This window comes from Camarhynchus parvulus, chromosome 3 (assembly GCF_901933205.1).
Source record: "Camarhynchus parvulus chromosome 3, STF_HiC, whole genome shotgun sequence".
NCBI classification, from domain to species: domain Eukaryota; kingdom Metazoa; phylum Chordata; class Aves; order Passeriformes; family Thraupidae; genus Camarhynchus; species Camarhynchus parvulus.
The window spans coordinates 40,741,767-40,766,483 of record NC_044573.1 but is presented as its reverse complement, the minus strand read 5'-3'; the positions used below and the strand labels follow the sequence as shown (position 1 = coordinate 40,766,483).

Genomic DNA, 24,717 nt, shown 5'->3' with positions numbered 1-24,717 from the left:
TTTACAGCTCACTGACCATTTGGCGATCCATTGAGAGGAGGGTTTGGAAAAGTGGCTCCTTTGTGACAGCTCTAGCCAGATTGGGGGGCTGCTCATTTGCATCTCATTAGGCATGCAGTCGGCCGGCGGGATATAAGGGCGGCAGGCGCCCAAGGAGAGGCAGATCCTTAGCGCTTCACCCTCGGAGAGAGCCGCCGAGCCGAGCCGAGCCGCGGCACGGAGCGGAGCGGAGCAGCGCAGAGCAGGCACCCCCTCCCCCGTAGGAGCACACCCGGACACGCTCTGTTCGCTGCTGTTGAGACACGAGCTTATTTTTGTTGGCTGGGATTCCTCTAAAAACAAAAGTAAACCCACAACAAGGAAAGAGAGCTTCGCTTCCTTTGCAAAAAAAAAAAAAAAAAAAAAAGGGAAAAAAGAAAAAAGGGGATCAAGGCTCCGACGTGACCTGCCCGCCACCGCTGCTGTTTGACACCCACCAGCTCCGACGTGCGCAGGGCGAGCGCAGCCGCGCAGAGCCGCTCCCGAATCGCACCGCCCCGGGAATTATCGCCGCTGCCTCCGCCGCTGCCTCTGCAGGGATTTCCAGATCGCCAATTTTTAATCTTGCTTGGGAAGCCTTTTCTCTGCCTCTGTTGGGAATTAAGTTGCTTTTATTTTATTATTTTTATTTTTTCTTCCTGGAGAAAAGGAGGAGCATCGTGGATTGCGAAAGAAAAAGAGTTTAACAGATAAATATTAATTTTTTCCCGTCCTCTTTTCCTCTCTTTTTCTTTTGCCATCCGAAAGAGCTGTCAGTTGCCGACAGGCTACGTCTAGAGGTATCGGCAAAAGGGAAAAAAAGTCAGAGACACTCCTGAAAGAAGGAGACCGTGACACTAACTCTTCCAGCTCTGCTGGGACGAGCGGCTTTGGCCGCTGTGTTTTTTCCCTCACCCCGAAAGACACTTTCCCCTTTTCCCTCTGACGAGAAGATAAGGGGGAGGAAAGCGAGGGCACCAGAGCTGCACCTCCAAAATGGGAGGTCGGTTCCTGCTGACGCTCGCCGTCTTCTCGGTGCTGCTGAGCCGCTGCCAGGTAAGTGCCCGCGGGGTGGGGGACAGGAATGCCTGCACCGGGGTGTCCCTGCACCGGGGGGTCCCGCGGGGATGCCGGGGACAGGAATGCCTGCACCGGGGTGTCCCTGCACCGGGGGTCCCGCGGGGATGCCGGGGTCTGTCGCTGCCGGTTGCAGCCGTGAGGAGCGGGGAGGGGGTGCCCGCCGGGGCCGGGGCCGGGGCCGGGCTGGAGAGCGGGCTGCTCGGGAGCTGACGGCCGCTGTCCTCGCCCCGCAGGTCGACTCCTCCGGGGTCTTCGAGCTGAAGCTGCAGGAGTTTGTCAATAAGAAGGGGCTGCTCAGCAACCGCAATTGCTGCCGCGGGGGCGGCCCCGGCGCCGGCGGGCTCCAGCAGTGCGACTGCAAGACCTTCTTCCGCGTCTGCCTCAAGCACTACCAGGCCAGCGTGTCCCCCGAGCCGCCCTGCACCTACGGCAGCGCCATCACCCCCGTGCTCGGCGCCAATTCCTTCAGCGTCCCCGACGGCGCGGGCGGTGCCGACCCCGCCTTCAGCAATCCCATCCGCTTCCCCTTCGGCTTCACCTGGCCCGTAAGTGGGGGGCGATGCTGGAGGGGGCATCGGCACATATCCATCCCGTCCCGTGCCATTCCAAGAGGCCACCAGTCCCCTTGAAGTGTCAAGATGGGAGGGGGACAATTGCTGCTAACTCCTGGGGACTGGTGGCACTGTCCCTTGGGCCTACCTGCTCTCATGCTCTCCTGGTGGGTTGTGTCTGCTCCTTCTTTCCACAGGGCACCTTCTCGCTCATAATTGAGGCTCTGCATACAGACTCACCTGATGACCTCACCACTGGTAAGTGTCCTGAAACACACTTTTCCCTGTATATAATCCCAGTCCTGAAGCCCTATTTTGTCCCTTTCTCTGCAGTGTGTAGCACATTCTCCTCTAGAGTAGACCTGTGGCAACAGAGGCCAACCTGTTGGCAATGCAGCCATGTCATCCTGACTCTGCAGCTCCCCTCCCACCAGAGACCCCTCTATGCTCTGCCTGCTTTGGGCTCTCTAACCACTCTCCTCTCCACTTCCCCACAGAAAACCCTGAGCGCCTCATCAGCCGCCTGGCCACCCAGAGACACTTGGCAGTGGGTGAAGAGTGGTCCCAGGACCTGCACAGCAGCGGCCGCACTGACCTCAAGTACTCCTATCGCTTCGTGTGTGACGAGCACTACTATGGAGAAGGCTGCTCTGTCTTCTGCCGGCCCCGGGATGATGCCTTTGGTCACTTCACCTGTGGAGAGCGTGGAGAGAAAGTCTGCAACCCGGGCTGGAAAGGCCAGTACTGCACTGAGCGTAAGTGTCCACCTCCTTGTCTCCTTGGGTGCCCCTTGGGGGTTGGTGGAGGGCTGTTTCTCTGACATCAGGCCCCATGGGGAGGGAGAACCAAGCAATGGTGGATGGATGTCTGGTTCCATGCCCAAGCCTTACCAGTGTGAGGGATGGGAGATCTCAGCATTGCCACAGAAAATTAATGCAGACAGCCCCTTCTCAAGCCATCAATATGTCAGTGCCAACACTACACCCTTGCTCATTTGCTTTAGACCATTCAATCTGGAAGCAAAATGTTCAGCAGTTGCTTGAGGATTTATTAAAATATATCAGGACTACTTTTTATACCAATCCACCTCCAACTACGCAACTTTGATATCATCACCTACATAGCTTCAGGGGAGGGAGCTAGGCTTTGGCAACATCCATGTGACAGCCTTATGGGTAGGCTTGCTATGGTCTGATCCTCTGTGGCCTTGTGTTAAGAAAAATATTGGGAAGTCCAAGACATTCTTTATGGCTTCTAGACTGTACATTTCTCATTTGAGGTACTCATATGCTGCCACTAACAGAAATTTCTGCACATGGGGCTACAAGAACATTCAACTTATTCCCCATCTCTCTTCTGTCCCATTGCCATGATAATTAATACCAATAAAGTAGTGAGGGACATGAAACATACCCCAGAGTTTGAAGTTTTTGAGGAATGTGGTGTGTTGGTACAGCAGGAAAAGCTGGGACAGTAAGCAGATCACAGACAGGATAGTTCGGGATGTCAGATACTTTCCAGTTGTACGAGATTCCGCCCTTTGTAGATCCACAGCAGTGTACACCCAAACGTGCACACAGAGCCCCTGCTGCAGCCTGTGATGGCATTCTCTGTTTGTGTGCATACACGGATCTGAAATATGCTGGCAGATGACGTACTGGGCCAGTGCTCCTCTGCAGTCATCAAAGAGCCAGGCAGGCAGGAAGAAAACAGTTCCAGGCTGTAAAGCAGCCTCTCAGCTTTCTTCTTGTTGTGTTTTTGTTTCTCTTTAAACCCACCTACACTGTGGTCTCAGCTGAGCTGCTATCAAACCATTCCTGATTGATTATTCACACTGTTAGTGAGTGCTAGGATGCTTTTAGCAGTTCACCATACGATGTTGCACAATAAACAGCAGGCAAAGGGGCTCGCATTTTCTTTGATAGTGTTTTAAATAAGAGCCACAACCTTTCCTATGATCAAAAGTGCCTAGCCCAGTTGTGTCAAGGGGTGGGGAAAAAGGAAGCATTTTGATAATGAGCTCTTTTGGGGCTGTCAGCACTTTTGAATGCCTGTACATCTCTGCTATTCCCACAGCGAAGCAGAAGGCTGTCCATCTTTCTTGACTCATTATGTACGTTCTTTGCTGTGTTTTCCCTCTCAGAAAAAAAAAAACAGCTTATAGCACTGACACAAACCTACTAGGCAGGGGAGATGTGTTTATGTGTGCATGCAAAAAGAATGTTTTGCCGTTAGTGAGTGGAGCTGCCAGTTGCAGATTGCTTCCCGTTGCCTTGCCCCCAGCTCCATTCTTTCCATCTTGGAGGCGATCTGATTATCAGCACTGATTCTTTCTTTCTTTTTCTTCCCCCCTCCTTCCCCTCGCATGCCATTGTCTCCGGCTGGCTTTGTTGAATTAAAACTTTGCAGTGCCTGCTTAATGAGTTCCATAACCAGGCGAAGTAATGAGCAGAAGTCCCTTTTTTCCCTTCTCTCATCCTCCCTCCCGCTGGCCCGCTTACCTCTTTTACCAGGGCTGCACCCACCCGCCCGCCCCTTTTTGGAGCAGGGCGGAGGGGGGAAGGAGGGAGGGAGGAAGAACTTTAGACTTATTTATTTGAATAAGAAAAAAAAAAGTTTTTTTGCAGCGAAATCACGCGCGTGCCATAGATTAGCTGTGGGCAGGGATAGGCTGCCCGGTCGCCGGCCGCCGGCCCCATTGGCTCCGGGGCCGGGGTATTGTTGCAGTGGGGCAGCTGCTGGGAGAGAATAGACAATAGAGCAGCTGTCTTGCACTGGCACCCTGCACACCAGCTGTCCACTCTTATCTGCACACACACTTTCGGGGGATATTAAGAGGTGGAGCTGTGTGCATAGAATTGGAAAAAAGGACTTCTGACCCTCACTGGGAAGGGAAGGGGGGTGAGGGGCTGTGGGGAAGGGAGCAATTGTGAGCCCTCTTTTGTCTGTGTGCAACTGTATTAAGAAGAATGCTCATCCCTGGTGATAAGTAAAGTGCCCAGTTACGGGGCAAGATCAATACTCCTTCAGACTCCAGAGATTAATTCAGCTGCGCTTAACTGCCCCAACCTAGTAAAAGGGACTCACTCCCCACCCACAAGGTGCTCCCAGACTCAGACTTGTAAAAGAGAGTTGTTTTGGCACCAGTGCTGATGTCTTTCCCTGCTTGGTTTGTTTACAGCGATTTGTTTGCCTGGATGTGACGAGCAGCACGGCTTTTGTGACAAGCCGGGGGAATGCAAGTAAGTTTTCCACTCCCTTCCTGCTTCCTTCTTTGTCTTTCAGTGTTGATGCTCTGGTGTTAAATAAGCCATTGGACATTTGAAGGGTTGGTTTAAAAGCCTTTCTTCATATTAGATGGAAATCTGAAATATCCAGTTGATGCCAGATCAATGTATTGTTCCATAAGTCAAACATCAGTGCCATTAATATTAACCCAATGGGTTTACAGTGCTGTGTGTAAGGTTTGGCTCTTTTTTATTAGAGTAAACAAATTAACTATCAGAACCATGGGTCTATCTAAGGAAGTGGAAGAAATAGCTAGGACTGATGAAAGCTGATGCTACAGCTGGACTTGATGACTTTCTCACATGAAGGATCACTGAGGGCTTTTAGGAAACTTGATCCCTGGCATCGGTGTGTTTGCAGAGTTTGTGATAGGGTTTCCAACTGTGAGAAGTCTAAATCTGAAGAGAATTTTTTGTCATCTTTTTTTTCAGGTGCAGAGTAGGATGGCAGGGGCGATATTGTGATGAGTGCATCCGATACCCAGGCTGCCTTCATGGTACCTGTCAGCAGCCATGGCAGTGCAACTGCCAGGAAGGCTGGGGTGGCCTCTTCTGCAACCAGGGTGAGTTCTCCGTCCTTGCCTGAGCACCTGTTTTAAAATGCAGAAAGCAGGCAACTATTTTCAGCTCACCCACTGTCTGCTAGTCTTGCAAAGTAGCATGCATCTTGGCTGCTCTTTGAAAGAAGAAAATATATCTTTTACAGACCTGAACTACTGCACCCACCACAAGCCCTGCAAGAATGGTGCCACGTGCACCAACACTGGTCAGGGGAGCTACACTTGTTCGTGCCGACCTGGGTATACAGGCTCCAACTGCGAGATTGAAATCAATGAATGTGACGCCAACCCTTGCAAGAATGGTGGAAGTTGCACTGTAAGTTGTTTGTTAAACTCCCCCAAGGGAGGAGTTAATGTCACTTTTACTAATTTTTAAAATCCCTTTTTGGATTTCAGAGCAAGTTCAGACAATGTTTTGATAATTTCTCGTTTCCTCCCCCCAGGATCTGGAGAACAGCTATTCCTGTACCTGCCCCCCAGGCTTCTATGGGAAGAACTGTGAGCTGAGTGCCATGACTTGTGCAGACGGGCCATGCTTCAACGGTGGGCGCTGCACTGACAACCCTGACGGGGGCTACAGCTGCCGCTGCCCACTGGGTTATTCTGGCTTCAACTGTGAAAAGAAAATCGATTACTGCAGTTCCAGCCCTTGTGCTAATGGTAAGGCCAAACAGCAAACACTTTGGTGTCTGGTCTGGAGCTCATAACAAGGCACACTGATCAAGGCACACTGATTAATCATAGTCATAGAATGGTCTGGGTTGGAAGGGACCTTAAAGGTCATCTAGTTCCAAGCCCCTGGCATGGGCAAGGATACCTTTCACTAGACCAGGCTGTTGAAAGCTCCATCAAATCTGGCCTTGAACACTGCTAGGGATGGAACATCCACCACTTCTCTGGGCAACAAGTAAAGAATTTTTTCATTGCATCTTATCTAAACCTGTTCTCTTTCAGTTTAAAGCCATTCTGCCTTGCCCTACCACTATATCCTCTTGTAAAAAAGTCCTTGTCATTTCAGTAGTTGACTTGATGGAGGAGGATCTGCACTAAGAAAGCAGTGGTGTGGCTTGGGCCATTGCTGCAGGTTGTGTTTTCTTATGGCATTGCTATGGCCAAGTAAGTTGGTCTGAAGCTTCATGCATGAAAAGGTGGAAGATTATACTTTCAAATCCTTTACAAAGAGGATTTGTAAAGGATTTGAGGTCTGTGGATGCAAATGCCACACAAGTGCTAAACATTATTATTTGTAATCTGGTAACAGTAATTTTCCTGTTTTGTTTAAACCAGTGAAGACTTTCTGTACTGTAATCCTCCTTATTCATTGCCACTCAAACTCTGTAACATGAGATGTGATGTTAATCTGACCTGGACTAGTGTTCTGGTTCAAGCCGAGTGAAATGTTAAAAAAGGGATGGAATTGAAAATGAAAAATACATCTGCTTAACAAAAATCTTTCTTAAAAACATGTGCTTTTTATATTGGATTAGACTTGTCAAAGGTCAAGCTGACCTCTCAAAAAGAAAACTTTCCTCAGCTGCTGGTTGTACCTTTTGCCTCAAGAGCAGTGAGTAGGGGGCTGTTGTGTCTGGCTGCCCACCACTCAGCTCTTCCCCCTTGCTGTCTTGCAGGAGCCCAGTGTGTGGATCTGGGGAACTCCTATATCTGCCAGTGCCAGGCTGGCTTCACTGGGAGGCACTGCGATGACAACGTGGATGACTGTGCCTCCTTCCCCTGTGTCAACGGAGGGACCTGCCAGGATGGCATCAATGACTATTCCTGCACCTGCCCCCCAGGATACAACGGGAAGAACTGCAGCACCCCGGTGAGCAGATGCGAACACAACCCTTGCCACAATGGGGCCACCTGCCACGAGAGAAACAACCGCTATGTCTGCGAGTGTGCCCGGGGCTACGGCGGCCTCAACTGCCAGTTCCTGCTCCCCGAAACGCCGCACGGACCCGTCATCGTGGACTTCACTGAAAAGTACACGGAAGGCCAGAACTCCCAGTTCCCCTGGATTGCTGTCTGCGCTGGGATTATTCTGGTCCTCATGCTGCTGCTGGGCTGTGCTGCCGTGGTCGTGTGCGTCAGGCTCAGAGTGCAGAAGAGGCACCACCAGCCTGATGCCTGCAGGAGTGAGACCGAGACTATGAATAACCTGGCAAACTGCCAGCGCGAGAAGGACATTTCCATAAGTGTCATTGGTGCCACTCAGATTAAAAACACAAATAAGAAAGTAGACTTTCACAGCGATAACTCTGATAAAAATGGCTACAAAGTCAGATACCCATCAGTGGATTACAATTTGGTGCATGAACTCAAGAATGAGGACTCAGTTAAGGAGGAGCACAGCAAATGTGAAGCCAAGTGTGAAACGTATGATTCAGAGGCAGAGGAGAAGAGTGCAGTACAACTAAAGAGGTATCTCACATCTGAGTGCAGGGGCAGCTTGGCTTTGAAGGGGGAGTGTATATCTCATAGGTAGCATTAAGCAACAGTCATCTGATTTGTTTTTTCTCTTTTTGCCTTCAATAGTGATACTTCTGAAAGAAAGCGACCAGATTCAGTATATTCCACTTCAAAGGACACAAAGTACCAGTCGGTGTATGTCATATCAGAAGAAAAAGATGAGTGCATCATAGCAACTGAGGTTAGTAGGGTTGGAACAACAGAGAAAAGTCTTGGTCCACAGCTCCCATCCAATACATGCCAGGGCGGATAAACTCCTTTCCATAAAGCCACACAGTGGTTTGTAATGTTGAAATCCAGACAGCTTGAGTTTATGATGCTGTGGATGTTGTAAAGACAAGCTCAGTGACTTGCTGCTGTGGATGTTGTGGGTTTGACAAGTTTTGTAGACTAGGGTACAATGGTTGAGGTGTGCTGACCCACTCCTTGGTGTGCTTTATGCAGAGTCCTGACCCTCTGCAGCCTTACAGCCCTCTTCATATGTTCCATTAACCTCTCCTGATCTCTGCTTGTGTTTTCTCTTTCCAGGTGTAAACCAGAGGTCATATGGCAAGGTGGTTGTTCAGAACAATTTCAGAGGAGACGTGCCCCAATGAATGCTGCTGAAAGAGGAATGGGAGATAGATTCCTTCACTGACTGCTGCTGAGAAACTAAATTCAGGCTTGAGCTGGTTCTCTACTGAAGTTAGCAAAGTGACTGCAAAATAAAGAAACAAGATGGACATCAGGCAAGGGTCTGTGTTCAAGGATTACTGTTGCACTGCCTTTTATGAATTTTATCATTGCACTATGGTCAGTTGCTTTTCTATATATATTTAAATGAATGGACTTAATTACTACATAAGAAGCATGCACTGCCTGAAGTGTATATTTTGGATTATTATGAGCCAGTCTTTTCTTGAATTAGAGACACAAACACTGCCTTTATTGTCTTTTTTGATACTAAAATGTGTTTTTACTAGGTGAGAAAAAGTGTGTTATTTTTTTGAATCTGTAAAAATATTTTCATGATAATTGTAAAGCTTGAGTATTTTGTGATGTTCATTTTTTATAATTTAAATTTTTTGGTAAATATGTACAAAGGCACTTCGGGTCTATGTGACTATATTTTTTTGTATATAAATGTATTTATGGAATATTGTGCAAATGTTATTTGATTTTTTTTACCGTTTTGTTAATGAAGAAATTCATTTTTAAAATATTTTTCCAAAATAAATATTATTAATGATAACCAGAGTGCTATGTTTATTCCATATCTGATGATGAACTGACTGAACTTTGCAACCAGGCACCTGACAGGCCTGTGTGGAGTCATGGGGGCATCGAGTAGGACTGAGACTTATTACCAAGACTGGGGAACAACTTGTTGTGTGTAGACCCTCCATCTTTCCCCTCCTAACCTTCTGACCTTTTGACCCCATGGCTGTGCTCAGTCTTACCCCAAAGACAAATGGCAAAACCTTGAGTAATATTTGCCCAGTCATGTTGGGCTGTGTGTTTATGTAAACGCATATGGAGTCACTTCCTGAGGAAAAGCAAGAGTTGAGTGCATTCCATTGCAATCCAGACCTGGGGCATGTCATGACTCAACTCCTCATTTTTTGAAAGCTCAAACACTTGCCTGGAGTCCAGGGAAGTTTGGGACACACCAGCAAGGGAGGGCCCCTAGCTCAGGTCCTTGATGCGCTCCCATGGGCTGTGAGCTCCCCCAGACTTCCCTCTCCAGGAAATAACAATGAACTGACTGGTGGCCACAACTCCCCTGACCACAACACCTACTGAAGTACTGGGTCTTTGGTTTCTGCTCTGCCCCTGGTGCCTGCTGCCTTCATAGTGGGACAGTGTGATCCCATCCCCTGCCTTGGCTCTGAATGCTCAGGCAATTTCCCCAATTTAGTTTGCTCTAATGAGCTCACCTTCATGTTGCGCTGCATGTTAATTTGCAGAGACCCTTCAGAAACAGGCAAAGGGTTCTTCCACTTCAGGAAAATAAGGAAAATCTAGGGAATAATCTCATTTTTACTCCATTGTGGGTCACCTTCTGCAGGTTTGCAAAGATGGTGAAAATCCTCCTTCCCCATTCACTTCAGGGGAGGGGGATGATATCCTAAACACAAAGAGTGGGATAGCAGATATAATCAAGCAATTATTGCAGCTGGTGATCTTTATGTATTCCTCTTATTTTAGTGTGCATAAGTACATGAACCACTGGAACTCCACTTTTGTCTGAGGTCAGTGGAAAACTCACACTGACTGCAGAGGCTTGTCTGTTTATAAGCTTAGCTTTTTGCTAAATGAAACCTTACACAAGGCATACAAGCTCACTTCCCACAGTGTCCTGATGTGGTTATCTTCTTCATCTATCTTAAAAAGTGTCCCTTTAAGGAATGTTTTTGTAAGGAGAGTGATGTGAGGTATTGAAAACCAACCTGTTAGTGACAGTCTGAACAGCAGTTTTAATTTGAGCAGTGACATAACAACCTGCCAATAATCAGTCAGTGCATCATATACGAAATGAGGCATGATGGTGTGTATGGCAGCAGGCGCTCAGTGCAACATAATCTCACAGATTGGACAGAAAAGTGAGCCTTGGAAGGTGTTGTTGCTATCGCTGTTGCTCATTTGTTTTTCAGCCTTGGCCAAAGTGCTTTATTTCTCTGTATTTCCTCTTCTTCCCAAGGTTTATGGAGCAGGCTCACCTCTTATGATGTACTGCACTTTGCAGTCAGTGCCGTGGTCTTGGCTAGGCTTCCTTGATGCTGCTTCTGTAGAAACAGCAGTAACAAAAGTAAGGCCATCAGTGGTTGAGTACCTCTGCAACATCAAGTCTTCAGTGCTACAGCAAGATCTACTTTAATTTATTGTCAGGTAAAGGTCTGGAACAGCACACAGCTCTGCTCTTGTGAAAATGCACAGTGTGGTGGTGTTTGCAGGGGTTTTAGGATGAAGGAAGAGATGAGAATCTTGGCTTCATGTTTTAGAAGGTTGATTTATTATTTTATTATATATATTATATTAAAAGAAAATGATATACTAAAACTATACTAAAAGAATAGAAGAAAGTATTTCATCAGAAAGGTAGAAAGGAAAGGAATGGAAATAAAATCTTGTGACTGACTAGAGAGTCTGAGACAACTGGAATGTGATTGGCTATTAATTAAAAACAACTACATGAGATTAATTAAAGATGCACTTGTTGCATTCTACAGCAGCAGATAATTATTGTTTTTCTTTTCTTCTGAGGTTTCTCAGCTTCTCAGGAGAAAAAATCCTAGCAAAAGATTTTTCAGAAAATATATCCATAACAGCACAGCATTGGTATCTACCTATCTTTGCTTACAAATAAAACACCTTTGGAAAGATAAGTTTGTCCAAGTGTGCTAATTATCAGCAGTGCCGAGTTTGGTGAGTGACAGAAAACAATAGGCAAAAGGAAGGGCATGGTCCTGCCTTTCTGAAACACCTCCTGAAATGATGGCTACACGGATCAGCCCAGTGGCTTCTTCTGTTTCTGTCTTCAGCAAGGTTAGGGCTACAGTCACACACAGGATTTATTTCTTCTACAGGATCACCAAGTCCCCCAGCCCTGAGTATGTGTGTATACAGTGGCTCTCAGTGACCAGAGTGGGTTGAGGTACGCAGTGTGGAGCACTGGTTCCGTTCTCCTCACCTCACTTGGGCCTTATTGGGTTAAAAATGGGTGATCTGGGCAGGGGGTGGAAGTGGAGCATGTCTTGCTTGAGAGAGAGGATGGCAGATGCAGGTGTGGAGCCATGTGTGCAGGTGGTGTACACTGTGGCCAAGGGGCAGTGCTCACTCCAGGACGGCAGCTCTGCTGCCAAAGAACGGCAGGAACCTCCTGGTCAGCAGGGTCTTCAAATGGACTCCTCATTCCAAAACGAGAGAAGAGCCTGCCTGGGGAGTCCATTTAGCTGGGACAGCTGAGAATTCAGGGCCCAATCCAAAGCCCATTAAATGAATGGAAAGGTTCCAGCAAACTACAGGGACACGTGGCTCTGTGCCCCTCCTGACACAGCACATCTCCGTCTCTCTCCAGGGAAGCTGCAGGCACTGATGCAGCACGTGGCTCTCCAGGTGGTGGACAGGAAAGCCTGCGGCTGGTCCAGCCAGGCCTGTGCCCTGGGCATCATCCCCCTGGAGCCAGGACTTTGGGGGCCTGGGGTCCCTCCCCAGGCTGTCACTGTGGCACTGTGGCACTGTTAATTCAACCTGCAACAACATCTCCTTCTCTCCGTCCCGCAGCAGCCCCGGAGGACTTGGCCTCGTTGTTTGCAGCCAGCTCTCAACAGGGTAGCCAGAGAGGGCACCCCTCAGATCACACCTCTGCCACCCTGTGTCTCTGTGGCATTGTTGGCACAGACAGGACATGTCAAAAAATTAGAAGCCCTGAAGAAGCAGGAGAGATTAGGTGCTGGGAGGTATTATCTGCCCTGGCAGTAGAGAGAGATTTCTTAAGAGTGTCACATCTTTCAATACATAGCAAACTTTAGGTTCAGACAGCAGTCTTAGGTTTAATTGCAAGGCACAGCTTTATAAATTGATTTAAATTTATATTTGTGCTTCTTCTGTACACAGTGCAGGACAGTTTGTGTGTCAGGAAACTTGGGTGCTATTCCTGGCTCCACCACAGACCTGATACATAACCTTGGGAGAGGAAGGATGGTCTTGTGGTCAAGGCACTGCAGAAGGATTCAGGAGGGCCCCCTTCTATTTCCAGCACTCCCTCCAGACTTCCTGTGCAACCTTGGACCTGTGTCACTTAATCTTTCCAGGACCTTAGGAAAATGGGGGCCTCCTGGTTGCTCTAATAGGGAGAATGTCATTTGTACTTGTGAGAGGATACCGTGGTGGTAGGGAATGTTAAAACACCCTTTGAGGCAAGTAAGGCTATTTCCTATTTCTGCACATCAGACTGCTTGTCTGTGAGGTGTGAGCTATTTTTGCAAAGCACTTTCAGATGCTTGCATGGAACAGAGCCCCCTCTCACAATTGAAACATCCATCATCTCAGAGAGGATATGCAAACCCTGCACGGGCAGCGAGAAGACAAACTGGAGGGGGGAGGGAATGTGTGTGCACAGGGTGTGCAGGGGGAATGTGATACAGTTGTGTGTCCATGGCCCACAGAGGATGTCACACACCACAGTGTTGACATGGATGGCCACAGTGCCATGAGCCTCCTCTTGCACATCAGCATCTGCAATCAAGGTCTGTAGTCTTCTCTATTGTAGGTAGGTCCTTTTACAGCAAAACAATTTTGCAGGTAGAGATACAGATTAAACTCAGCTTGGAACTATGAGGGTCAAGGAGGAAAGCTGCAGAAATGATACAGATGGTATTTTTTCACTGACAGACCCTGGGAAACTTCCCTGTTGTTACAGCCTAACATCCAAAGTCATGTACTCCAAATAAAATTACCTGAGAACTACTCCAAGGCCAAATCCCAACCTGAGAAGCAGTCTCTTCTGACACCTGACATCTACTTGTGTCAGAAGAATGAGGAGCCTCTCTGTTCCCTTCCCTCCTTGGGAGGGACATTTTTCACCTGGCTGTTAAGACCTGGCTTTCTGCCTGTGTCTGTGTTACCTGCGATGCAAATCAGAAATCAAGAGCCTGGCCAGAAAAGACCCAACAGGTATTGAGAGGCAGATTTTCAGATGAAACCTTGAGCCTGCTGTTGTGACAAGAGGACAGCTGATGCTGCTGGTCTCAGTGCAACAGAGGTGGATGACAGACCCACTGCCACTGGGGGCTTGCTGCCTTGTCAGTGGGCCAGGGCCGTGTGGGAGGTGGGGCTGGAGGTCACAGCATCCTTGTGACAGGTTGGCTTTTTTTCTAAGGAAGAAACATCCTCAGTCTTTTCTCCTGCTGCTGCACCAATAAATTCAACACTGCTGGGGCTGCTCTCTGGCCCCGTAGCCAGTCAGTGCGGATCAGTCTGCACCCACAGCGTTGAACTGCCTTACTCCACCAAATCAGCTGCTTACATCCACCCTGCCTGTGAGGGATGGCTCCTGCTTTGTGCCAAGGAACAGCCTGGGACTCTGATAACTGTGGGGGCAAGAGCTTGGCAGAGACCACCATAGCAGCGCAACCCTACAAATCATTGCATTTTAGAGACCAGAATCTACTTTTCCAGGACAGGTGTATCCAGAGTATCTTAGTGACATGTTCAGGAATGCCTTACTCCTTGGCACAGATGAGGAATGGTGTGTGTCAGCTGTGGGAGTAACGCTGAGGGTCAGTGCAGATCCATTTCACCTGCTAGGGCAACTATATAAATTGGCATGGCTTACTTTACAGTCTGCCTTATGCATGTGTTACATGTGAACAGGGCAATTTCTTTTAATGGTATACAACAATTCCATCTGAACAGCCAGTGTGGATGAAAAAAGTCAAGTACATCAGTGAAGATATAGGTATCTGCACTGATTGTTTATCAGCTTATTTCCCTTATTTATTTATCTAAAGTGTGCCAGCAAAGGCAAATTTGTGCCATTGTGTTCTCCAGAGCATGGCTGTGCAGCTATAAAGAAGCAAGAATCATTAAAAAAACCTACGTGGCTGTTTGGATAAGTTTGAGTACTTACAGCAAGTTAGTGTATCTTCACATGGTAATTTCCCAGGGTGCTGGAGGCTGAGCAGGAGGAAGGATCAGAACTGGGCTGACCTGTGTTCTTTTTCATAACATGAAACTGGAACTTTGTGGGGACAGCACTTTTCTGTGGGAAAGAACACAGCAGATAGACAAATCTGACCAGCTCTTACTGCAGCAAGGATGTGCTGCAGAGCCATTTCTGCTGCCACCATTGCCAAGACATTCATGCTGGAGGCAGCTGATGGTCATTTCTAATCAGAATTTTTACGTACCAGAAAACTATGTTTTATGACACTTACAAGTCAATGCTTTTACAAATGAGATTTTCAGTGGGGAAAATGTTTTTCAGCAATGGTAAACTGAAATACCCTCTTGAAAACCTCTTATGAGTTTCATTTTCTTCATGAAGCAAGATAGCAAAATGACAAGTATTTCCCAGCAAACAACAAATTATCTATAAACTTCCTTTTTCTTTTTTTTGCCCCCAAAATAGAACTGATCTGGGAATTTTGTCTCATTAAAAAGTTGAATATTTTACTTTTGATTTTGCTTTAGAATGCAAGCATTTTTAAAGATAAGTTCTCCCCCTTATCCCATTTTCTGGTCCCAAGTAGCACTTCAGTGTCCTGAGGAGGGTTGTACTTAGTATAAGCAAACTGCATTTTTGGCCAGATATCAGAAAATACTTTTAATGGTAGCCTGGAAAAGGAAAAACTGGTATTCTCAAGGACATCTAATTACATGAGGCAAAATGTGTTATGAGGTATGAACTTTACTGTAATATTTTGCGATTAGTCTAAACAATTCAGGAAGTTTTCAGTGAAAATATCTTAACTATATCTTAACTAATACCTTAACTAAAAACCAAGCTATGTCAAACCACAACACTCATCTACATTTAAAATAGACATTGTATGGAGGAGAACCAGGCCTTCTGTATGATCCATGTTCTGCAACCAAGATAATTTGACTATTAGTTGTGTGCTTTCCTTTTTAAGGCACTAAGGTATTTTCCTTTACAAGGTTTTCCATACATGCAAACGGGGGTGTTTACCAAGGCCACCTGTCTGAAAAATGTGAGCCTCTCACTTCAGTCTGGTTTTACCTTAGTGTGAATCAAAGGGCCCATGGAATTCTCCATTGGCCTGTGGTGGTGATGGCTTGGCACAGCTGCTGCTCCTGTGACTGTGAGCGTCTTTGGAAAAGTCGGATGCCCGTTACTCTCACTCACAGCCAGCAGGATTGTTCAGAGCAAAAACCAACATGGAACTACCACATATCCTGCTTGTCACAGCCTGTATCTTAATTTTCTTTCTTTCTTTCTGTATCAATTTAAAGAAAGGAATTATGAAAAATGTACGATGTTGTGTAAGTTCTTCTAATTGACTTCAGGAAGTGTTATCTGGAATGGCAGTTGTGAGCACACAAACTCAGCAGACTTATCTGCGTTATCTAATTACCAGACTATAAAGTTCTGCTGACATTTCCTTTTGATAAATACAATACACTGCTTTCTTTATCTATCTGTATTAAAGAAACAATGTTCTCCTAAATCCAACCCCATGCATACTTTTTACTAAAACAACATTATAAACCCCAAGACTAACAGAAATGTTGTCACAACGTCAACAGTCTTAAATGAAAACAGTGGCTTTCAGATGAAAAGCATTATCTAAAGGTGGTAGGAAACCACTACAAATCTCAATGTTTTAACTGTGAATAAGCATGAAACAGATCTCACAGATATTTATTAAGCAAAAAGAGAGATCTAAAAAAAGAAAATGGTGGCAAAGAGCGGCAGTATTACATGTATGCTTACATTTCTTCACTGGTGCTGTGTTTAACTACACACAGAAATAGAGAATCAGAGTCATTTAGGTTGGAAAAGATCCTTAATGTCAAGTCCAACTGTTAACCCAGTACTGCCAAATCCACCACTAAACCATGTCCCCAAATGCCACATCTAAACATCTTTGATATGTTATTTTATACTATAAATTACTGTTTACCATAAGGTGTTTAAAGCAGGCTAGCCTTTCAGGCCTTACTTCTGCACATGCACAGAGGGTTTTGGATGACCGTGGAAAGCAGCTGTGCCAAACTAGCTCTGCTGCTGGAAGTCTACAGGTAATGGACATAAAGGAAAGTGCTTCTGAACAATGCTTGTTGCTGTTTGATTTTCTGTTGTCTCCTGATTCATCAGGCTCAGATGCCTCCTACATTGGGAAAGCGCAAGAGGCAGCCAAGGGTTTTTGTAGGAAGAGGTAAGGCAGGACATGGTTTTGCCTGGGGAACTCTGCTCCTCTAGACAGTGTCAGGGTTGGGGAAAGGCAGGTGAGAAACCTCCTCCCCAGCTCTGTGGGGTACCCTGGCTATGCTTGATCTGAGCAAGGAGGCTCTGACAGAAGGCAAAAGTGACACAGAAACGTTGCAACGCCTGCAGCACCAAAACCCCAGTTTGTAAGCTCTCTGCATTTGCATTTACCTCAATGAGAATTAGGCACCAGGGAGGCCACGCTGGTTGGAAATCCTTTGGCACCTGTACACATCCCACAGGCATTGTGTGCCCCCACCTCTGTGACCAGCTAACCAGGACACACCAAAAATTAGAGGCTGCACAAATATTCAACAAAGGAAATGGTATGTTCAGTGCTTTTAGAATCTATGCTTTTAAAAAAAAAGGAGCCCACAAGTGAAAAAGAAAAGCTGTGATAAGATGTAAACACACATTGTAGATCAAATGTAGCCACTGAGTTCTGGGGATGTTCCAAAGATCACTTTTCTATCAGTTAGAAAAGATACCCATTTCTGTCAGAAATGCTAAAGGAAGTGTTAATGACTGGAATAAATAACAGGTGCTGGGAGCAGCTGTTACTGATTAATGACTTGTCTTTTTTTAAATAGGTTTTCTGTTGGGGGAATCAGAAGTTTTCAGTAATACTCCATTGTAAGACATTAGAGGAATGTTTTTTCCTTTTTCTTATAATGTGCTTCATTATTTCTAAGGCTAAACAGATTCAAGATTTAATCTAAATTAATATTTGAATTTCAGGCCATCAATAATTGAGGAGGATTCAAACCATAATACATCTCAATTACACAGATTACTTGCTTTCTTTAATTTATTTTTTCTGCCAATTTCCTTCTTGTTTTCTCTCGCTCTTTTTGTTCCCTGCTCTCTCCTCCCCTTTACCTCTCCACATTCCTCTTTCTTTTTACCTGAGCTATCTGGACATGGTGGTTCCAATGCTGTTTATATTTGGCCCTGAAGTTGGTTTTTTAATAAGCATATGAAGGATGATGAGATTGAATGTCACAAGAAAGACTGCCACTGTTGCCATTTCTCAATGATGAAGTAATTTAAAAGTCACTGAGGACAGCTCAGGGAAAACATCTGCTCTGTGCCCTGAGGCTATCAGGGAAACAAACAAAACAGTGTGATGGAAAATAATATGAAAAATACAGTAATAATTAGAATGAATTCTTATTTAATAATTTTATATGCATGTAAACCCACTTCAGAAATAATGGCAACTACTATAATACCTCAATTTTAGCAAAAATGGCACAGGGGCATCCTGGCACAAAAATGGCATCCTGGCCCCTTTGAAGTGAATGGCAAGGCTGGTATTGACTTAGATGGAGATAGAATTTCTTACAGAAATCTAGGTCACTCAAGACTGCCTTTCCAGTAGTCTAGAGCCCCATCTCCCTGCATCCTAAAATGGACAGAATCCACAGTCAATTCCCATCTCTGCACTTCAAAGCAAGTGGCCTCATAACTGAACAGATTTCAGGAACTGGTGGAGGTGGTGGGGCATATGGAAAGGCTTTTGTGTCATATAAAATGTTAGTTTCCTCACTAAAGAGTAACTAAATATGAACAGTAAGAACAATTTCAAGAGCTTAGCATGCTTTAGAAAAGTATTCTTGTTCCTATCAACCGTGAGGCAACAGTAGAGACAATAAGGAATAGAATACAAGCCTTAATAAGGCTTTACCATACCTGAGGCATGTAATGTGTTACATACTCTTCCTAGGTGAGTTTCTGTGCTTAATGTTCATTAAAATTCTTTTTCTCTTTCTTTTCAAGTGGTTATTTAAAAACATCACCAAAGACAAGATGCAGTATGAAATAAACACAGAGATTTTTTCCAGTTTAGGGACAGAGCTGAAGTCTTGCTTTGCATCCCGACTGTCTGTGAGCATGCAGAAACTCCGAGTTATCTTCATCTGATCTGTTTTTAATTGTCTTTGCTCACACAAGGAAAACATACTTATTTTGCAATTGAGCCTTAACTGGAGAGAGTGCTGCACTATCCTATACAACACCGGTTAGTTGTGACAGCTTTGAAGAGAAAAGCAGATACAAGTGTCAATATGAGGGGAGGAGGAGAAGGTTATGGCTAGGCAGAAGGTAATGACATGGATGACAAGGGCCAGTAGCTCATGATCTATGAGGATAAATCAGCTCCTGTTGTGTGCTGTGCACCATGGCACCCACTGAACGAGGTTCGAGGTGTAATGCCACTTGCTATGTCCCCACTGCCATCTCCCAAGTGCTGTGACACCAGGGCTGTGTGTGCTCCCACTGCAAACCCAGCACGGCCCTCAGCCCATTTGCAAAATGTAGAGATTGAAGGCTGATGGAGCAAAGACACATGGATATGGTCCCAAGCAATTCTAGAACATCTTGCACAGTGGTGGCTATTTGCCATCCACCCATTGTATTTCTTACCTATAACCACATCTAAGATTTTTTTTATCTGACATGACCAAAACAAAAACAGTCTCTGCATTTAGAATTACTGATTCCTATGAACACTTCACAATGGTTCCAAGGAAACATCCTGGGCTTAAAACAGTTTCCAAAAACATGAAGTACCAGCCTTAAGGGATATCTTTGGATGTGCATCCAAGTCATGACCATCCCCAACTGGTTTAAAGTTCTTCAAGAACTATTCCCTCTTCCCAAAGAAATCCATTCCACAGTTTTCAGCATCCCTCTCTGACAACCAGGATTTCAAATCCCTTTATCTGGAGACAAACAGAAAGAGTGTGCTTGTGGTGAATAATTTGAGCTGATATTCTTGCCAGCTGTTAAGGGACACATGCAAAAAAAGAAAAAAAAAAATCAGTGACATCTGGTCAGCACTGATATGTCCTAACAGAAGTATTTGTTTGGGAGTGGGGAAGGGGTGGTGGGGGTAAAGAGAAATACCATCTCCATGCACCTCCTTGCCCCCTTTTGAAAACTGAAAGCGATAACATTGACCACAGCAACTGGAACAAAAATCGCAACTTACATCATGGGGAAACAGTGACATTACATTAGCCCTTATTACACAATGGTTGAGCAGTTGCTTTCACACACTAAGCTTTCAACTTTAACTTTTTTTTCCCCTTAAGCTACACAATGGATTTTTTTGCTGAGTTGGAAAATATCAGGAGACAGGCAGAAAACCTTCCTTTTGTTCCTTCATCCTGCCAAGCACCTCATCATAAAGATTTTTTCCCTTCTGTTCTGTTTTTCTTTCCCAACTTCCTTTCCCCTTTTCACCCTCCCCCACTTTTTTGTCAAATAAATGTGACTAATTAACAGCACGGCTCCTCTCCACCAAATCGTAAAACCATCTCCTTTAATTTCATGAAGGTGATAACACTGCATCCTGGTTTCTCCTTGGGAAGTAGACTTGTAAACTACCTTCTAAAGTGCTTTGATTCAAGTGATGGTTTTCTTGGGCCTCAAACTGGAGGACAAGCTGGCTTTAGTTCAATAGGAACTTCAGCTCTCTCCTTCTCTTTTGGGCCTGCTCACTGAGGTACACCCAGCACAAGGCAGTAGATAATAGAAATCCCAGAATGGAAACGCATAAAAAAAAGTTGTTTCCTGGGGTCAACAAAGGACAGGAAAAGAGCCAACAATCACTTAAATAAACAGTATTCAGAGAAACAAAAAAAAAACCCAACCAAAAAACCCACCAAAAAACCAAAATTAAAACCCCACAACAACAAAAAAACCCCCAAACCCCAAAAAATCACAAAAACCTCCCAAACAAAAAAATACCAAAAAACCCCCAACAAATGCCCAAACCCCCCCTTGTCTGTACAAACTGACTTATATATGAGGGAAGCAATGGTTTAAAGCAACCCACTGCTCATTCTGCTTATGTTTAATACTGTTAGAAAAAGGAAATCAAAACCAAATAAAATTTGGAGGGCACTTAGTCTCAAAAAAAACAACTTTTCCCCCTGCTTTCCTCCTCATAATTATAGTCTGTTTTTATATAATACTTTTCATCATCAGAGCAGTAATGTCTGCAGGGTGGACATTTCCTGGGGATTATTAACTCACTGAGGTTAACGATTTTCTGCTGCACCTCAAACCAACAGCTCAGTACTCTTTAAAAATATTGCTTATCAAGATTAGAAGACTGGAAGACTAATCATGAGTTTTGTGCTTGACAGATATCTTAGAAGAAGCATGACAAGAAAGAGATGAAAAATGTCTTTAGCTGCAAGAAAAAGATACAACAGGGGGAATTCATTATTTCTGAATTCTGCACTATGATTTCCTGTTAACATAGCAAAAATCACACATACTAGCAATAATGTCAGTAAGTTCTGACTTCTCAGAGAAACCACAGGGCAATTGCAGGGGAGAAAAGGCAAGTGAATTTACCCTGTTGTGAGAAAATGCTTTGCCTTCAGTTCCAGAATGCTCAAGGAGAAATCCAGATTTGACAATAGGCAGATGAACTATAAATTTAAAGCATGGAAAGCCATTTGCTCTGCAAATGCAATGGCTCAGCTGTCAGAAGATAGCCTTTGAGAGTTTCCTGGTTGGAAAAGTTTAGTCTTTTGCAGAAAACAGTTTTAAGGCAGGAGACAAGAGTCAGGGCTCTGAGAAATATGTAGAAATGGCGCATCTGGCTCTTCTTGAGAACCTGTGTAAAGAAGGGCATGTGAGGACACGTGATTTATCTTTGTCATTCTTTTGAGCTCTGCTTCCCACATGTCCCTCTGTACTTTGGTGTTAGACACTGGCTGTCTGCCCACAAGGTGGGTGAGGTGTTCTGAGAAAACCCATTTGGTATGAGAGACCTGGAGTCTCCTTTAAAAGAAGGAGCCCTAACTCTTGAATAGCTACTTCCAGAAACACAAAACCTATCAGAACACATGTGAAGATCAGCTGAGCCACTCAATTCTATCTAGTCTGCTTCTTCCTAATTGTAATCTCTTCTTAGAAACATGAGTTCAAATGGGTGAGACATTTCAGGCCAAGAGAGAAGAGGAATACTTGTGTCTCCAGTTTGCTGTGGTGCCACTTTTTACCTTGTGAAGCCTTGTGCATAGAACTCATGTCTTGCAGGATATCAGTAAAAAGCTATATAGGTCCCTAGCATTTAAGGCCTCAAAAACAAGAATTCACTGGCACACTAGTTCCTTCTGTTTGTATGTTCAGAGGCTATCTTTGCTCTAAAAGAAAAATCCAGTATATTCCATATCAACTTCAAAAGGTTAAAGAAAAGTAATTTTTGACTCTAGTACTTAGAATTACTTATTTCTTTCAAATTTATTTATCAAACACCTAGAAATAAAGAAATGAAGCAAATATATATCTATTTTTTTCTACACGTGTATCTTTATCCATATCTCTGTCATACATGCACACATAGACCACACACATCACCATATTCTGTTTCTTTCTATGAACGCCTCAGAGATTTTAAAATTTATTTAATGAAATTGAACTGTTCCTTCAAATATTTTTGAGACCATCTTATCTTCAATGAATTTCTGGTGGAGCTACTGGCAGCTATTATCTTCCTCAGAGCTCCCATGACTAGAATATATTTTTGGACAAAGATGTTCTCACAGTCAGAAGAGGGGTCTAGTACTTCTGGATCATAGTTCTCACACTGAATTGATGACAAGCTATTGGGCTAACAGCTGTGCTCCAATTTCCTATCTCCAAAAAGTGAATTGTTGCACTTGTACCTCTTGTAGTGTTTTAGAAGCACCTCTGAATATTAGCACTCCAGTTATTCCCTCCAAAACAAAGTAGAAATAGCAGTGGGATCACTTCTGTCAGGAAGTAAGTAGCAGCCTCACAGAGATGGCAAACAGCCCTTCAGAGAGCATACAGCACTCCAAGAACACTATAATCAGCACTTCAGGTGCAATGGCTTGGGAAGAAAAGTGTTGTATAATTAGGTGAGCAGAAGTGGTGAGGTTCAGTGGTGAGCGGCAGTGAAAGCCTTTTGGATTATGAGTTCTTTTAGAACAGTCAGAACTATTTATTTAAATTGTTGATCTTGTGTGGCTGATTTTCAATGTTTTTTGTCACTGAAGCAGTATTGAATTACAGTGTCACAGGTTGAGTATGAAAGCAGAACTATCAGATGATCTGACTGATAAGAAACATTTCTGTAGTAGAATAACAAAAAAATAAAAGCCAGTCACATCAGGAACATTGCTCAGAACTGAGCTTAACTTTATCAGGACCAGTCTGGTTTTTGATAACAAATAACCAAATATTAATCTTATTTACATGATTCATTTAACTGCGGCACCTTGAGTCAGCAGTGAAAAATCAGGTACTAACACATGAAGTCATAGGATGGGATTGAAATCACCCTTTCCCGGACCTTGTACAGGAGCTAAACAAGACTGAGGCACAAAGGGATTGATTTAGAAACCCAGTTCCCCATTGCTGGGGACACGCTTGGTACCATTTAGCTTCTGAGCTTTGGATCACATAGTTCCCTAAAATTCCCCCATTGCTACAGGACCTTTATGATTCTGGGGGCTGGCACCTGCCTTCAGGCCCAGCTCACTGAACTTTGGAGACATCTGTGCTCTGCCTGAGAACCCTGATGGGGCTGACCTCACAGTGTGTCTGGATCCTAATGCACCCCAAGACATGGAGGTCTGTACAAAGGATGCTAGGTGGGGTGGGGTGGGGTGGGTGATTGCTTAACTCACTGAGCACAAAGAGAAAGACAAAGTGTGAGATAGAAGGAAAAAAATGTATGGTTTGCAGACATCGTAGTTTGCTGATACACTGGCAGCAGCAGAAATGATGCAAATGATTCTCTAAGCTGAAGAATTAGGAAATTTAGTGGGGAGGAAGGCAAATGTAGTCCCCCCAGAAGAGAGTCCAGTTGAAGATAATGGCATTCATGCAAGCAGTTCACCACTCATAACCTGCGATGGTCAAGCTGGTAGCCAAATTAAATAGCTGAAAAAGATCCTTGTTTAAGGAGTGAGAGAAGAAATTCTGCTTTGACAGAACTAAAGACTGGCCTATCCAAACTAGAAATTGAAACAAATGCACATAACTTCTGTGAAGTTCAGATAGAAAAATCTGAGGAATTAGTGTGTGCTGAAAAATAGTCTGATGAGGACAGTTTGCCAGTAGTCTGTGACTGCACTGTTCCTATGAACCTTGCAGAACTTTACAAGTAACTCAGAATTAGCACTAATAGAGGCTATTTTGGGTCGCAGAGAGTTTTCAGCTGTGAGGCATTTCTGATTTTTCTATTCCTCCTTTTCTCTTGATGCTTTCTGATCCTCAGCTGCATTGCAGAGCCTGACATGGCAGGGAGGTCAGCTTCAGCAGGTAAGATCAAAGCCCACAGGCAGGCACAGCTTCACACTGCGCTCTCCGGCCAACCCATTTTCATTAATGGAGACACAATCCAAGGATTGCTGCAACTCTTGGCACATATGTAGCTGTGGGACTAAATCCCTCCGTACTGGTTTTTGCAGAAACACAACAGGGATCTCTGCTCCTTGCTCTAGCCTGTCATCTTTTCAGAGATTGCAAGTAACAAAAAAGAGAAGTGTGTGTGTTTGGGGAGAGAACACCACATTCTGCAGTAGGTGGATGGGGTCACGGCGCGTGTGCATGGCCCGAGTGGCAGTGTGCAGTGTATGCCTGAAGCAATGTGCACTTACAATTAGTTGAATTTCACTGTGTTGGAGATGGAAGCTGACAGGCCACCACACAAAACCTCCCTGCAGCCAGACTCATGCTGAGATCCAGAGCGGAAAAGGATTTTAACTGAAAGGCTTTGAAGGCTTTAAATATGGAGGCAGTGAATTCATGCACTGTTTACCTTTGCAGGC

General features: G+C 44.9%; 1 protein-coding gene across 1 annotated transcript; it reads left to right on the top strand.

The window, feature by feature from the left end:
* Nucleotides 1-18: 18 nt before the first annotated feature.
* DLL1 (delta like canonical Notch ligand 1) lies at nucleotides 19-9,170 on the top strand. The gene is made up of 11 exons (XM_030946241.1): nucleotides 19-1,074; nucleotides 1,332-1,643; nucleotides 1,847-1,907; nucleotides 2,147-2,404; nucleotides 4,831-4,891; nucleotides 5,369-5,499; nucleotides 5,643-5,812; nucleotides 5,940-6,156; nucleotides 7,125-7,917; nucleotides 8,032-8,146; nucleotides 8,494-9,170. The coding sequence occupies exons 1-11, from the start codon at nucleotides 1,015-1,017 to the stop codon at nucleotides 8,497-8,499; spliced, it is 2,184 nt and encodes a 727-aa protein (XP_030802101.1). The 5' UTR covers nucleotides 19-1,014; the 3' UTR covers nucleotides 8,500-9,170.
* The last annotated feature ends 15,547 nt before the right edge of the window (nucleotides 9,171-24,717 follow it).

Excerpts from the sequence above, each read along its gene's own strand:
- DLL1 (XM_030946241.1), top strand. The coding sequence starts at position 1,015 with ATGGGAGGTCGGTTCCTGCTGACGCTCGCCGTCTTCTCGGTGCTGCTG. Across the intron at positions 1,908-2,146 it reads ACCTGATGACCTCACCACTG|AAAACCCTGAGCGCCTCATC; the intron begins GTAAGTGTCCTG and ends ACTTCCCCACAG. Across the intron at positions 4,892-5,368 it reads GACAAGCCGGGGGAATGCAA|GTGCAGAGTAGGATGGCAGG; the intron begins GTAAGTTTTCCA and ends CTTTTTTTTCAG.